The sequence below is a fragment of the Cricetulus griseus genome, chromosome 6, assembly GCF_003668045.3.
Source record: "Cricetulus griseus strain 17A/GY chromosome 6, alternate assembly CriGri-PICRH-1.0, whole genome shotgun sequence".
In the NCBI taxonomy this organism is placed as follows: Eukaryota; Metazoa; Chordata; class Mammalia; order Rodentia; family Cricetidae; genus Cricetulus; species Cricetulus griseus.
This window is the reverse complement of record NC_048599.1, coordinates 88,559,528-88,577,120: the sequence shown is the minus strand read 5'-3', so window position 1 is coordinate 88,577,120 and position 17,593 is coordinate 88,559,528. Positions and strand designations below refer to the sequence as shown.

The 17,593-nt window shown below is 32.1% G+C and overlaps 2 protein-coding genes across 2 annotated transcripts; both read left to right on the top strand.

Moving 5' to 3' along the window:
* Positions 1-3,518: 3,518 nt before the first annotated feature.
* Positions 3,519-4,355, top strand: LOC113836361 (olfactory receptor 10AG1-like). The gene has a single exon (XM_027421146.1). It carries the CDS (start codon positions 3,519-3,521, stop codon positions 4,353-4,355), a length of 837 nt encoding a protein of 278 aa, XP_027276947.1.
* Positions 4,356-11,076: 6,721 nt separating this feature from the next.
* On the top strand, positions 11,077-12,057 carry LOC113836360 (olfactory receptor 10AG1-like). The gene has a single exon (XM_027421145.2). It carries the CDS (start codon positions 11,089-11,091, stop codon positions 12,055-12,057), a length of 969 nt encoding a protein of 322 aa, XP_027276946.1. The 5' UTR covers positions 11,077-11,088.
* Positions 12,058-17,593: the final 5,536 nt, after the last annotated feature.

Genomic DNA, 17,593 nt, shown 5'->3' with positions numbered 1-17,593 from the left:
CAGGAGGGCAGAAGTTAGTGTGAAGACAACCAGTGAGGTGTGTCCAGATTCAGAGTGGGACTTTTGGTCTGGGCATGTCCACTCTAGTTGGGGGGCGGCGGGGGGGACTCAGTCAGAAGCAAGCAGGGGTTGATGGGGGAGGTTGGGGGCAGTGCAGCCCCCAGACTTATTTCAGGCTCAGGCAGCAGCCCAGAGTACAGAGGATAGACGGAGGACAAGGGTGAGGTGTGTCCAGACTCAGGGTGGGCATTCCTGTCTGGGCAGGTCCACTCTTGTCCAGGGTGGGGAGGGGGACTCAAGCAGAAGCAAGGTGAGGTTGATGGGCGAGGTTGGGGGCAGAGCATCCCTAGACTTATTTCAGTCTTGGGCAGCAGCTGGAGGAGAGACAAAGGTAAGGTTGTCCAGACTCCTGTTTCAAAGTCTTTAGAAAATGTTATATTTGATTTCAGAATCCACTCTGTATGTTTTGCTTAAATGCATTTAAATAAATTAATTTTATTGATTATGCTTTAGAAAACATAGTTTACAATTTTTACCTATTTCTCCTTAACTGGAGATTAATCTTTAATATTTAAGTATATTGTCATTTTACTGTTCAATAGTATATGTTTATGGTCTTGTGAGTGTGTTAATTCTATTTTGTATTGCAATCTGTTAAAAGTATTCATTTATTATAAAACAGAAATACAAAAACAAGCATTACATTAAAAACATTTAAATGAGTTCATTTTTTCATTTGTTTTTTAGTTTAACAGCCTTTCAAACAATTTTATACATATATTCAATGTACTGTGTTCATATTAAATCTATTTGTTAATCTTACCCCTGAGGCACCTGCTATTTTTATGCCATTCCTTAACTATTAAATGAGGGATGCATTTTATCCAGGGATTTGGTGCCTAAATGGTTTTCTGTAACCAGACAGATATCTCTAACCCATAAACATAGAGGCAGTAATAACTTGACTCAAAATTCATTATATATATTATGAAATTGTTAAAATAGCCTGTCTGTATATTATTGTGGTTGCTATATCCATCTCTTTGAGTGACAGGCAGAATTAATATCTCAGTTAGAAGGCTGCATGGGAAAAGAGTTGATCTCCAGGGTAGAGATTCTTATTACTTAAGGAATGTAATTAGCTTACAATAAGACACTGGGAAGGCAGTTAGCAGCTGTTTTAAATAAACTTCATGAGCCGAAAACAATCTTTTCCTTTCTCGTTTTTTTTTTTTTTTTGGGCAAACAATAATGGTAAGTATTATATTGAGCATAGAAACACATAGATAAGTGTGAAATGATTTTTGTCAAATACAAGGTTACTTGTACAAGTGTACAAACAGCAGAAAACAATATTTCATTACAGGGAATTAAATACTTCCTTAATGCTTAAATTTTTAACATTGACTGAGGTAGACATTTTACATATCTAGATATAATTACTAAGTAATCACATGAAAGAAATGGAAAGTGCTGTGTTGCAAAGTAAGCTTATATACTAAATACTATCACATCTTCACCAAAATTGTCTTTTAACTCTCAATTCTCATTAGGGAAATCATCTGTGTAGGAGATAGTCAAAGATTTTACATATATCAAATCTGTAAATATGATCTCCAAAAAGCACAAATTTGTAAAAACCATTAAGTAAGTTAGATAATGGGTGTTATTACATTGATTTACAGCCTATCATGCTCATATTAAAAGGCTTCCTTTGTTTTCTTGTTTGTTTTTCTGCATTAATCTTCTCCTTAAACTGAAACATATCTGTGAGTATACAGTGGTTACAGTAGGGAAAGCATAATGTGAATTTGAAACCATTCCTTATTAATGTCACTACTTATTTAATTTTACATATCTAGCACCTCAGTTATATTTCCTATGAGGACATCTACTTGTCATTTTGCTCTTTCTTCTTTTTTTAATTTGATAAGTTAATCAAATGAGTTCTGGAGGAATACAATTTTGATATGCTACATTGATATATTATCATGATATAAACAGATTAAATTGTCAAAGATGCATATTTTTATTGTGACTATATTCAAAAACCGTTTTGTCACATGTTTTTAAGCAGCAACACAATACATAATTCTTAAGTCTTTACTTCCCAATAGCAAAATAGAATTCTGATTTTTTTCTAAACCAACCAAAGCTTAATGCACATTGTCAGTCTACCTCCATCTCACCATGTCTCCCTGGATCTAGCCTCTGGCATTCTGTACTGCAACTGTTGTGGGACCACATTGCATGTTTTTTCTATTTCTATTATATATTTCTATTTCTATTGATTTTCTAATTGAAATTATGATATAATATTAGGTTATACAGAATATTTAAGCAATTTACTATTTTGTAGAGTATCAGAGAAAAAAATTAAGTTTATATTTAATATGTGTTTGATGTTTCTTCCTTTATCATTGTCTAGACTTACACTGCTAGTAAATGGTGATGAGGTCTCTCCTCATAGTGAGCTATTTAATTTCATTTTTCTAATAGGTTAACATAATTAGAATGAAATATATCACATAACAGAAGATAATTTCTTCATATACTATATGTACTTGATTGAACAGGAAGGAAATAATTCACCTATAATTTTACTCCCACCATTTTCTGACCATGATCACAGATACATACATAATATGTGCTGAATGTGAAACTGGCATGGTTGAGAACTTCAGCATTGAACAAGAGCTTGTTTTGGAGGATTATTCTTGTCAAATAGGCAGTTTAAAGTGTTAGTGTTTTATCCATTAAATTAATAAATTATTTTCGTAAAACAGTGCTATATGTTGCACATAAACAGTTGATAAAGTGTAGTGACTATTAATTTTTAATCAGTATTTAGACATGAGAAAACAGGAAACAACAATTGCAATATAATAGATACACACACACACACACACACACACACACACTATGACAATACTGAATGGAACAACAATAAGTCTGCTGACAACTGGATTAATAAAGTGGTAAATGACTGAAACAATCCAGATACAACTACCCAATTTAAAGTTTAAACAAAATTTATACCTACAAATTTCATAAAACTTACACTGGGAGAAAAACAATGTTCAAATAAATATTTTAAGATATTTAATAGCTCTGTTTTATTTTGTATTGAAATTATATAGTTTCACAGAACACAAGCCTAGAAAACACCTTGGAGAAAACATCAAAATCATAGCATTTTTCAGATATTGTATGTATAAATGAATTATCCATCTTAAATAATACATCTTTTCAATGTAAAATTAATAAATTGTATCTCAGAAAGCTAAAGCACCACCTTCTATATGATCATTTATTAATTTTGAAAATATATTTAATTATATTTTTAGAACAATGGAATTTAAATTTCATTATTAAAAAGGAAAACTCAAATGTGTGTTGTCAGATAAGTATACATGAAACTAAATAGGCTAAAATCAGAAGTGATGTCTATTTACAATTTAATATTTCCATAGGTGAAACATGAAGAGCTCAAGGACATAGAAAATGTCTCCACAGTGATGCAATTTATGCTGGTAGGATTTTCTGACCTTCCCAACCTCCAAGAATTTCTATTTGCAGTGTTCTTTATTGTTTACATAATTATCCTGATTGGAAATTTCCTCATAATAGTAGTAAGCAGTATGGACCCTGCATTAAGGAAACCAATGTATTTTTTTCTGGCACATTTTTCCTCTCTGGAAATCTGTTATGTGTCAGTTACTATCCCAAGGATTCTCTACAATATTGAGACACAGAACAGATGCATTTCAGTGATGTCCTGTGCCACCCAGCTGTGCTTCTTCCTTATATTTGGAACTACTGAAAGCTTGCTGCTGGCTATAATGGCCTATGACCGCTATGTTGCCATTTGCAACCCTCTGCACTACATCTTGATCATAAACCCAACAAAGTGTACCCATCTGGCAGTGTTTTCCTGGCTCAGTGGCATCCCAGTACAGATAGGAGTAACGTGTCAGATATTCTCTCTGCATTTCTGCAGTTCTAATAAAATAGACCATTTCTTCTGTGATGTAACACCCATCCTCAAGCTGGCATGTGGGGACACTTCAGTTCAGGAGCTGTGTGTCTATGTGGTTGTTACAGTGGTGGCAGAACTCCCCTTTATACTGGTCCTTGCATCCTACAGTAAAATCATGGTCACTCTCCTAAGGCTACCAACAGCCAAAGGGAGAGCAAAAGCCTTCTCCACATGTTCCTCTCATTTGATGGTGGTGATTTTGTTTTATGGGTCAGGTACAGTTACCTACATGAGGCCAAAGTCTATGCATTCTCCAGGAACTGACAAACTGCTCTCTCTGTTCTACACTATTGTGACTCGATGTTCAATCCTCTGATATACAGTCTTAGGAACAAGGAGGTGATTGCTGCTCTAAAAATGTTATTTCTTAAATCATAGTTTCAGCCATGTATGGTTAAGTTTTTAGAGACCCCTCTTAACTCTGAGCTTGATTTGAGAATGTAGAATGTATTTGGTGCTTAAATATTGTGAAATTTTCACAATCTGTATGTATATTATGTAAATCATCTGTCTTCAATGATCTATATCTAGGGATGGTATTTTCTCAATAAAATATCACTTTGGTTGCATTTCATCTTCACAGATAGAAATGAAATACAGAATGTTATTACTCATGGATTAATTTAATGGGTAATTTATACTAAATTTTCATTTACATATTTCTAAACATGCATCTTTTGTTCTGTATTACACAGAACAGTAATTATTAGCAATAAGTTATGATGGAATACTTCTACATTTACATGAGGGAATATATAAATATATTAGTCTGCCACAAATTACAGTTCAAGCAATACCTATGCACTTTACAGTATCAATAGATAATGTAGTATAATAGTTTAACTGACAATGCATTGAGGTATATTACATATATACCACTGTTGAAAAGAAGTTGACACACATCCTATATTCCTAGTAAATCCTTATGACACTACACTAAATAGCAAAGCATTTCTGCCCTGCTAAATGCTTTATCCCTGTGCACAATTTGCCATCTTTCACTATTTTTGACAATGTTCTTTTCCTTAGTGCAATTTTATCTTTCCTAATTATACTACAAAAATACACTATACATATTAAAGATTTCCAAATTATCATATATATGTTGAACACATTGTATATATGTATTATATGTGTATATACACAGACATATGTAAATACATATATATTTGAATATTTAATAAAAGATGCCTTGAGTTGGAGGAATAAAATAGAGAGGATACATGTGTAGAAAAGAAGAAAAATTGTGTAATTGTATCATAATTTCAAAAACTATTTTTAAAATATCAAAGAACTTGAATGTGAAAGCAACTGTTTGCTGTTTTTTGGGACTTTCAGGATCATCCTAATCTACACAGTTGCATCATTCATCTTAAATAATCGTCAGACTTTTCATCATTCCTGAGGTTACTAACATTACTAGATATTTGATATGAACTCATCAAGGGAAATGAACAGCATGTAGTAGAATCATGAGTTCCCATCCATATATCACTAGATTCTCAAGTCACTAATTCATTGATAGGAGGTTTTCAATTCACCACAACATTTGTTCCTCTTTTATGTTTAGGAGTTTTTATACACTTAAGTACTAAAGTAAATTTACTTTACTGCACATAGTAGTTTGAGTTTTCTTCTAATTATTTGCATTCTGAATGTGATTCATTATTTTTATCCTTTCATCTTTCTTACTCTTGAAAGTGCAAACATGTATATCACTTGTTACTAATTGTTTTATATGTTTCAATAATTTGCCATGATGAAAAAGAAAAAGATCATGTGAATTAAAAATATGATGTTAAGCATAATGACCATGACAGAAGTTTTTCTGTTTTTGAATTATTTTATGAAATTTGTTAAAGCATAATAATTTTATGAGTAGAATTTTATTGCATGAGTTCTGTGTAACAGTAGTTTCATGTTCAAGTAAAGTGCTGAGTTGATGGCTACCTTTATGATAATCTGTGTCAGTTGTGAAGTTATTACAGTATGTTACCTTTTATTTCATGTGAAAAGTTCACAAGGAACATTGTATGCAGGAACACAAATATAAATTGAAGAAAATTTGTGGTATAGTTTGCTCATAACTCACAAAATACAAACTAACTTTATATATACATTGAGGGATCTGAAAATATTATGTATAAAAGGCAAATTAAGAGAAACATCATAATAATGGTTGGTCAATGCTGGAGAATAAAGAGAAAAGGGAAGTTATAGACGAATGGGTAATAGTCCTTCTGGTGCTGATGAAAGATTTGTGATTGATGGCAGTGCTTGTGGTTAGTCTGTCTGTATATCCTTATATATTTTCTAGTTTAGCAATAAAGAAGGAAAATAATCACCAATTATTTTATATGTAACACACTAGGACTTTATCATTCTTGAAGATAGGAAATCATCTGTGGGAAAAAAATTTTAAACATATGAGCATATTGCATGGTAAGAAGAGAACATTGAACCCCTTGGAATTTGAGTTACAGTTGATTATGAGAAGACTTGTAGTTTGAACTGAACCTGAATCCTCCACAAGAGCAGCCAATGTTGTTAACCACTGACACATCACTAGTCCAAAATGGACAGTCTTTATCACAATTAAATTGACAGCACTATGAGTCTTGATTTGCATGATGATTGTATATAATCTTAACATAGTATGTAACTGTAGGTATTAGCTGAAAACAGCAATTGCAGATATAAATATAATGTCTTGGCTTATAATGTCTTGGCTTATATATTATTAAATGTCAGCTGAAACATGACTAATACAGAATCTTTTCTAAGACTGTAAGCAAGTTGATTTCAGTGGGCAGCAGTTGTATAATGGAACAGCCTTCCACAGCTCTTTCTTCTTATAAAGGTTAATAATTTCCAGGTTTACAGCTGAAGTAAAGAAAACACTAATTCCGGATCTGTCTCATACTTCATACTTGCCTTTATTTTCAGTCACATCATTTTGTCTATTCAGAATTGAAATTTATTCAACATTTTAATTGACTTAAAACTATAAAAATATTAATCATTAACTTTATGTTCCCAAATATATAGTTTAATACAAAGCACTTCAGCATGCCATTAAATTAAGATAATTAGTTCTCTTTTTATGATATTGAACAATAATTATGAAATTGCTTTTTTATCCTCCAAACACTCTTTTTACCCCTTTGCTCTCTTTCAACTTTCATTAATTGTTATTGCTTGAATATATGTACATACATATATAACATTAACTATAACTTGCCCAATCTTTATAGTGATATATGTGAGATGAGCTTTAAAACTATTGGAATATTGGAACAGTATATTTGCTATAAACCACACACACACACACACACACACACACACACACACACACACACATATAAGTATATATATATATATATATATATATATATATATATACATATATAGCACAATTTCCTATATGTTTGTGTGTATGTTTGCATTTTCATGGTTGAACATTTGGTATTGGATAATCAATTCTTGTGCTCTTCCCTGAGGGAGACTATATTTCTGCTCTCACTCATGAAGATAATTACCTTAACAGGCATTCATTTTCTTGCAACACCTACAGAAATTTGTTTTAAACTTAATCTTTGAAGTAAGAAATTGTTCTCTGTGATTTTGGGCACACATTTTTGCATTGTAAATAATATTATTGCTAACAAATCAGGAAGGTAATCATTTTGTGTGTGGTGCTTGCATGAAGCCTACAGAAATTGCAGAAGACATCACTAACATGAACTTCTTCTTGACTGAACACTTAGTATAGCCACAGTTGAGTTACATATTATTACAAGCCCTGGGCTTCCTTGCTAGTCCCACAGAAGTTAAACTAGAAATAACATCATTTGACTTCTCTTGAAACTTGCTGTGGTCTTGTGACTAAATTTCACATGAGGACTTACTTACATATGCAAACGCTAAATGTCATTTCCAGTTTAGAAGAATCTAAAAGTAATGGCTCTATTCCATCACTGTCTGCCTCTGCTTCATAATCTAGGGAGGGATATAGACTGACTGGATTGATTGATATGGATATGGCAAGAAAGACTCATGATGAAACACTAATGACTGTTCAAATGCCCAAACTGTCATAGAATGCAAGAAGCACAGCTACCAATAAAAAAAAAAGAATAATTGTTTGGGGTCAAAACATTGTCTTTTATCTCATTATAAAGAGCATTTAGTTTTTTAATAGGAAATAATGCTGTTCCAATATACCAATAGTTTTAAAGCTTGTTTCAAAATAATCACCAAAAAACCATGAGAGCTTGATAATTTGTAAACCAATAAGAGGATTAGTAGGAGAGCAGGAGGAGGATGAAAGAGGAGGAGCAAAGAGAAGGAGCAGGAGGAGGATAAGGGAGGAGGAGCAGAAGGAGGAGGAGGAGGAGGAGAAGGAAGAGGAGGAGGAGGAGGAGGAGAAAAGGAAAATGAGAAGAAGAAGGAGAAGAAGAAGAAGGCACATACATATGCTATTTTGGTTGTTGCATCAAACCCTATGAGTGTCAAACTAACTAGCTCATTCCAATTATAAAAGAAAATAGGAAAGTGTTCCCCAGGGTAGAGATCCTTTAGAACTTAAGGAACACTCTTAGATGTGACACTAGAATATGTTGTAATGTTGATGGACTCTGAAAAGAATTAAATAACTAATATGATTTAATTTTTAAACTTCTATCATTTTATAGAATCCAATAAAGGTATGTACTTTATTTATTTTGCTTCATATAATTTAGCATTGATTACTTTGTATATTACAATTTATGCTTACAAATGCATGTATGTTTATTATCAGTAAATAATCTATAGTAATAGAATATCTGAAAATATTGATTGTTCGATTTTCTTTTAAAATTCCACATACAGGATACATAAATTTCAATAATATTCTGATATAATTATTATGAGATCAAAGATGTCAAAAGGCAAATAACTTTATTATATAGTGAGCACAGATAGTAAAATTAGTGTCATTTTCATAATCACATAAACAATAACATGTATTAATAGAGTACTGAGTTAATCATATGCTGAAGACAGCATTTGAGCAGAGCATAATCTTTACTTAATTAATAACAAGATAGATATTGCATGTTTCTGACTTGGGTTCCCACTTCATCCACCTACTAACAAAGGGCTACCTTGTTTGTTTGAGTTCATTTTTCTGCATTATGCTTGAGACTGAAATAAATTGGAATGAATACATGAATGAAATTAAACTAAAATATTGTAGGATAGAGTAGGACACATTGGGCATGTTTGAATATGTCATAGTCTAAATCAGATCATAGTTGTGTTACAATCCATAAACATGATTATCTTAGTAATTCAGTTATAATACTCTGTGTGGATTATAGAGTCAGAGAGAGAGAGTTGACATCCATTTCTCTTAGTCTCATTTTTCATTTATTTTTACTTGTTACAATGCAGTTCTCAAAGTTTATTGGTACCATGTTGTGGGACTGATGTATGTTACTCTATACCATTAAAATTTGGTTAAAGTTCTCTCCTGAAGTAAGTTTAAATGTTACGTCGAATATATTGACACATTTCCTATATGGTTCACTTTAGCCGAGAGTAACATATAATTTCCTATATGTAGGGTAGCATAAAAACCATTTATACTTCGGACTAGAATTGAGTATCTGATAATGAACCTTACATTCTCTTCCTGAAGTCCTGGATCTACCAAATTCTCATAAGTTCTACAATGTTCTCTTCTTTGAAACAGTTTACATTGTTTTCTACAATGTTTAGCATCAGTCTTTAATCAGTATCATTGCATGCTAATGGAAGACTATAGATATTTTAAGGAACTATTTTCTTACAGTATTGTAAATGCAATAGCACAATAAACACTTATTTAACTTCTGATTGATGCTTGAATCTAGATCACTTCCTAGACTTACTTTTCTTAGCAAATGATTATCTATGTGACTCTCTTGCAGTGAATTAGTCCATTTTCTCTTCATATCATTTATAAGATAATAAGTCACAATAATGTTCTTACCAAAATAATAATAGGAATATTGTTTCTGAAAGAGATAATGGAAATAATATCATTCTTCCAGACTCCTACACATTTAATAATCACAGACACAAATTTCAAAACTGTCAATAGCTATGAGAGGTTCTGAATTCTAGCAGAAGCCACATCATACACCTTAGGGATAAACTGTAAGCAGGCACTTAGACTTAACAATTATTTTCCAATAAGGTACTAAACTACATTTGTCAAATGTTTTTACCACACATTAAGCCTGGATAATACTATTTATTACCCTTATCATGTAGGTTTGGATATAAGGAAATGAAAATATATAATCCTACCATGAAAGATGATTTTTCAACAAAACAACACAGAGTGGAAAACAATGAATGCATTGAATTGTATTAGCAGTAATTAATGAATTATGAGAGATTTGGGACAGTCACAAATGCAAGTAGCAGGTGGCAATCTTCATGAAGTAAGTAAACATGTAATTTGAGTGTGCAACTTTCCCTTAGAGTTACTGCTGAGCCTTATAACACCTCAGCCATTATCACTACTCACGGTAAAATCTAAAAATAATTTGAAAGCTGATTTTGCAGATTTTACATTGGCATTTAAGTATTTTATTGTACTCTCTTCCTTACTATTAATTTTTAAGAACTAATAAAGCTAGATGTATAGATATTGTATTTATCACTGAATAATTTTAGTTAAAAATGATATATTTGGTTGTAAAATAAACACAAGCTGAGATTCACTGGAAACATATTTGAATAATGAGCATAAAATCAAGGAACCTGTATTGAACATATTTCAGATTACAAATAATAGTGATTTTAAATGAACACTATGAATAAAAGAATTTTTATGAGAACAATTTTAATGTAATTTCTCAAGAAGAATGAAATACGATTTTTGAAAAGACACTTATTAATAGTAACAAATTCTTATAGAGAAGGGAGAAATGAAGAATGAACGCTATTCTTGGATTGTAGAAAATGAATCAAAGTTAAGTTGGACATGGCTCAGACTGACTAAATCACTCCCACAGATGAAACATGAGGAGTATGTAGCAGAAACCAACATTTCCACAGTAATGCAATTTGTCCTCCTGGGATTCGAGGATCTTCCCAAACTCCAAGGGATTCTGTCTGCATTGTTCTCCATCATTTACATGATTATCCTCATTAGTAATTGCCTCATAATACTAATAACTAGACTTGACCCTACACTGCAGAAACCCATGTACTTTTTCCTTGCAAATTTTTCTTCCCTGGAAATCTGTTATGTATCAGTTACTGTCCCAAGAATTCTGTTCAACATTTGGACACGGGATAGAAACATCTCTTTGCTGGCTTGTGCTGTGCAGATGTGCTTCTTTCTTATGTTGGGAACTAATGAGTGTTTTCTCTTAGCTGTGATGTCCTATGACCACTATGTGGCCATCTGCAACCCTCTGCACTATCCTCTGGTCATGAACCCCAGAAAATGCACTCAGCTGGCCACAGGCTCCTGGCTCATTGGCATCCCAATCCAGATTGGGCAAACCTGTTGGATATTCTCTATGAAATTCTGCAATTCTAATAAAATAGACCACTTCTTCTGTGATATACCACCCATTCTCAAGCTGGCATGTGGGGACACTTTAGGGCATGAACTGTCTGTCTATGTGGTTGTTATGGTGGTGGCAGCACTGCCTTTTATACTGGTGCTTACATCCTACAGTAAAATCATCACCACCATCCTGAGGTTGCCAACAGCCAAAGGGCGAGCAAAAGCCTTCTCAACATGCTCTTCTCATTTGCTGGTGGTGGTTTTGTTTTATGGGTCTGGTGCCATTACCTATTTAAGGCCAAAGTCCATGCATTCTCCAGGAACTGACAAACTGCTCTCCCTGTTCTACACGATTGTGACTCCCATGTTCAATCCTCTGATATACAGCCTTAGGAACAAGGAGGTGATTGCAGCATTGAGAAAGTTAATTTTCCAAAAGCAGGACCATGTGTTATCATCTAAGTGATTTATTTTCTTGCATTTTGGTTAACTCACAAATTTGGAAGTGATTCATCCTCATATTGAGAAGGCAGTCACTTCCATTTTATAATGAACTTTTTTCAAACTTAAATATTCTTGTGCAGTTTATTCTACATTGATGTGCATTTGGCCAGACAACCCTCTAAACCATCTCAGAAGAAAAGTAACACTTATTTTTAAAAACAAATGTTTAATATTTTACATTTCCTTTAAAATATATGCATAGAATTCAAAATTTGATGTACTTATTATAAAGTTAATTGATAATTATTCCTTCATACCTATATTTTCTGACAGTCTTCTATGATTCTGAAGCATATATAGCAATAACTACTGGTAGAAATGGAAAAATGAGTAAGTAACTAAGTGATGAGTGAATTACCAGCAAGTCTTCTTGGATCCTAATAAAAATTCTGGAAATATCTACAAATTTTACAGCCTCAGTTCCTATTGAAGGTCATTTACATATGTAATTCTGCTCCACTGTTGGGAAATTCCATAATAATACCAAATGGAAAGATGAGATCCATATCATTTCCCTTAATTATTATGACACCACATTATTATATAACAGAGCACTATAAACATTCAAAATATTTTCACTTTTGTTACTGCAACACTAGTTTCCTTTACTATGATGCTCTGCTGCTGCTGCGGCTGCTTCTTTTTCATTTTTTAGCTAAAATCCAAATGTCTACTCCTCTGCCTCTTCAGGTTTACAAAAATGAATTCCCTAAATTTAAATGTGATTACAATACATTAGTTATTTCAAGATTTGTTGAAGTTCAAACAGTCAAACAGTCAGGATATATTATATTATATTATATTATAATATATTATATTATATATATTCATTTTTTAATCCTGATTAAGGGGTACTAAAATTACTCAGCCATTGAACTGTTCTACTTGGGGAAATTATACACCGATTAATACAACCACACATTTTCATTTATCCCATCGTCGATTTCCAAATTTGCAACTTGTTTTGCTGAAGGTTGTGTCTATTTTTGAAGTGGTGATGCCATTGCTAAATTGCCCCTGCTCAGCAAATGGCCTTCAGTACATGTGCAGAGAGACTGCCAAAGTAAATTTAATAGTTAAGGAATGGCATAAAAATAGCAGGTGCTTTTGGGATAAGATTGAAAAATGGTATTAATATGATCACAGTACATTGAATATATGTATAAATTTGGTTGAAAGGGATGTTAAGCAAAAAAAAATAAAGAAAATTAACTCATTTAAATGTTTTTAATGTAATACTTCTGTTTGAATCTCTGTTTCATAATGAAGGAATAATTTTCAACAGATTGTAACACAAAATAGAATAAACATTTGCATAAGACACAAATATATGCTATTGCACAGTAAAATGACAACATACTTAAATATTAAAATTTGACCTCTATATAAGGACAAATAGGCAAAAATTGTAAACTGTGTTATGTAAGGTATAATCAGCAATAGGAAATGATTTAACTGTATTTCAGCAAAATTTAGATAAATGATTCTGGAAATGGCACTTTTTAAAATGTGGGAAACATTTGAAAATTAATTATCTATCAAGGGGAATTTTCACATAATATTTCCCCAAAATGCTTAGTTACAGAAGAAAATCCATAATATATAAACATGCAAAGTAGTTGAATATATACTCTAATCAAAAGGTATAAAAGTGTAATATAAAATATGGTTACTATCATTAAACATTAAAATCTGTATAGCCCCATTTAGTATAGTATTAAAGGTATATTTTAGTGGCAGTAGCTACGACAAGTAAATCACAAATGATAGAACTCAAAATTGGAAAAATGTATAATTTTACATATTGATAACTTTCAATGTTTTGTGGAATGCTTCTCTAATATATATGTCTCTGTATTTACAAACTAGTATTTTATTTATATAAAATATTCCTTAGACAGGATTAAGCATTCTCTTCCATTGTGTTTTTGAGCTATTTAATTTATAGTTATGTTTATATAGAGGTTGTACAAATGCATTGTTTAATTTATAATCATTACTAAGTGAGAAAGCACCACTCTAGTTAACTTTATTTGATCACTGATTTAATTATGTGGTTCACTAATTTCGGGAACTTTAGATTTGATAAACTCAGCGATGCTAAAGGCAGAAGTTGTCTTCTCCAGTCCTCTGCGGAGCAGTGAGCAAGAAATTGCCCTTTCAAGAAACTCTTTCTATTTGTTATGATTTTGTGACTAAATTTACACAAAAAATTGTGTATAGATATTTTCTATGCTGTTTGTTATTTTTACACACAAAAGGCATAATTAGCACATTATTACCACCCATCACACTTTCCCAACTTTATAATGTGGGGAGTAAAGCGGACTGATTTGACCACAAGACATAAATAAGGATGAGTACGGTTGAAGATCACGTAGCTGCCTGAACAATCCTAAATCTCATATACCTCTTCTTTCAATGGTAGAAAAATAAAATTCATCTTATATTAAAACATTGCATATTTGTTATTATTTTAACGAATTTCTAACTTAATTCTTAAATCATATAATGTCATAATATGTTGCCATTTTTAAGGGCCATATTATCTGATAATTACAAAACACTAGAGGCTCAAAATCATTTAGATTAATGAATTCCTGTCCCATCATCATAGGAACTCCAACTTGTATTGGATGGTGATTAGTAAACACTTCCAAAGATGGCAACATACATAAAATAAGGAATGTGAAGTACTCAGTACTAAATGAGAAACCTATGTCACACCTACATCTCTCAAGGATAAGGGACATATATGGCAGAAAGACTGTAAGAACTGGACGAAGTACACATCTGAAGCAAATTACTCTTTTTTGGCCATAGTAGGACTGTAGCAAAATTAACTCACAGCAGCTGGGACTGCATGTACAAGACTTGGAAAAGTTCAATCCAACTTAACTGTCAGTGTGAAACAGAAAGGGCTTCACAAATCCCCAACCATATCTGAGACACTATTGGCAAGGAATAACTGCTGGGGAATGAGTGATACATTTTATCCAGGGATATGGTGCCAAAATGGTTGTCTGTAATCAGGCAGATATCTCTAAACCCATAAGTATAGAGGGGATTTGGGTTTGGCGAGTAAAAGTTTGTGACAGGAAAAGGGGAGAAACTAGGGAAGAGGGACTATAGAGTAGAAATGATCAAAATGCATTACCTACATTATGAAATTCTTAAAATAAACTGTCTGTGTATTATTGTGGTTGCTACATCCATCTCTGAGTTTCAGACAGAATTAATATCTCAATTATAAAGCCACATGGGAAAAGAGTTGATCCCTAGGGTAGTAAATCTCATTACTTAAAGAATATAGTTAACTTATAATCTAAGACATTTGAAAGGCAGTTTGCAGCTGTTTTAAATATACTTGATGAGCTGAAAACATTCTTTTCCTTTCTCATTTTTGGGGAAAATAATAATGGTAAGTATGAATCTGAGCATAGAATCACATAGGTAAGTGTGAAAGTATTTTGTCAAATACAAGGTTACTTGTACAAGTATACACACACTAGAAAACATTTTATTACAGGCAATTAGAATCATCTTTAATGCTTAAATTTTTAACATTGACTAAGTTAGACTTTACACATCTCTCATTGTAATTACTAGGTAATCACATGGAAGACATGGAAAGTGTTCTATTGCAAAGTAAGCTTATATAATAAATACTATCACATCTTCACCAATATTGTCTTTTAACTCTCAATGCTCATTAAAGAAATCATCTGTTTAGGTGATAGTCAAAGATTTTACATATATCAAATCTGTAAATACACTCTCCAAAAAGCAGGAGTTTGTAAATACCATTAGGTAAGTTAGATAATGGGTGTTACCAAATTAATTTACAGTCTATCATGCTCATATTAAAAGGCTTCCTTTGTTTTTATTTTGTTTTGTGCATTAAATTGGAACACATATGTGAATATACAGTGGTTACTGTGCTTAGCAGCAGTATAGAGAAAGCATAATATGGACTTGAAAGCATTCCTAGAAACGTCACTACTAACTCTAAATTGTAGATATCTAGCATATCAGTTATAAAAGTACCTATGAGGGCATCTACTTGTCATGTTGCTTTTTCTTCTTTTTTTTTAATCTGATAAGTTAATCATGAGTTCTGTTGGAATGGAATTCTGGTATACTGCATTGATATATTACCCTGATACAATCAGGTTAAATTGTCAAAGATGCATATTTTCTTATTGTGACTATATTGAGAAACAAGTTTGTCACATGTTTTTAACCAGAAACACAATATAAATTTCTCTACTTTCCAATAGCAATATGGAATTTTGATTTTTCTTAAACCACCTAAAGCTTCATGCCCATTGTCAATCTACCTCCATCTCGCCATGTCTCCCAGTACCCTAGCCTGTGCTAGTCTTTACTGTCACTGTTGTGAGACAAAATTGAAGGGTTGTTTCAATTTCTATCGGGATTTTCTAATAAAATTATGATGTACTAACAGGATTCTCAGAACATTTTAAGTAATTTGCTATTTTTCTAAACTATTAGAGAAAAATAAATGTATATTTAATATGTCTTTGAATTTCCATCCTTTTTCATTGACCAGACTTAGACTGTTAGTAAATGGTGATAAAGTCTCTCCTTATATTGAACTACTTAGCTTTTATTATTCACAACATAATATGAATGAAAGAAATCACATAACAAAAGCTAATTACATGATATACTACATGTACTTGATTGAATAGGAAGGAAATAATTCACCCATATTATTACTCCCACCATCATCTGACCATGAACACAGATACATATGTAAGATGTGCTGAATGTGAAACTGGCATGGTTGAGAACTTCAGCATTGAACAAGAGCTTGTTTGGAGGTTTATTCTTGTCAAGTAGGCACTTTAATGTGTTAACATTTTTCCAGTAAGTTAATAAATTATTTTTGTAAAAATATGCTATTTGTTACACAAAAAGTGTAGGTACAGTGTAGTGACAATTAATTTTTCAAGCAGTATTTAGACATGAGGAACCAGGAAACAACAATAGCATTAGCATGGACACACACACACACGCACACACACACACACACACACACACACACACACACACACACACACACACTACGACAATACTGAATGGAACAATAAGTCTTCAGATAGCCAGATAATTGAAGAGTTAAATGATTGAAACAATCCAGATACAACTACCCAATTTAAAGTTTAAACAAAATTTATCACTACTGGTTTCATATAACTACATTGGAGGAAAAACAATTTTCAAATAAATATTTTAAGATATTTTGTATTGAAATTATGTAGTTTTAAAGAACTCAAGCCTAGAAAACACCTTGGAAAAAACATATCAAATGCATAGAATTTTTCAGATATTGTATGTATAAATGAATTATACATTTCAAATAATACATCTTTTCAATGTAGAAGTAATAAATTATATCTTAGAAAGATAAAAGACCACCTTCTATATGATCATTTATTAATTATGAAAATGTATTTACTTATAGTTCTAGA

Excerpts from the sequence above, each read along its gene's own strand:
- LOC113836361 (XM_027421146.1), top strand. The coding sequence starts at position 3,519 with ATGCAATTTATGCTGGTAGGATTTTCTGACCTTCCCAACCTCCAAGAA.
- LOC113836360 (XM_027421145.2), top strand. The coding sequence starts at position 11,089 with ATGAAACATGAGGAGTATGTAGCAGAAACCAACATTTCCACAGTAATG.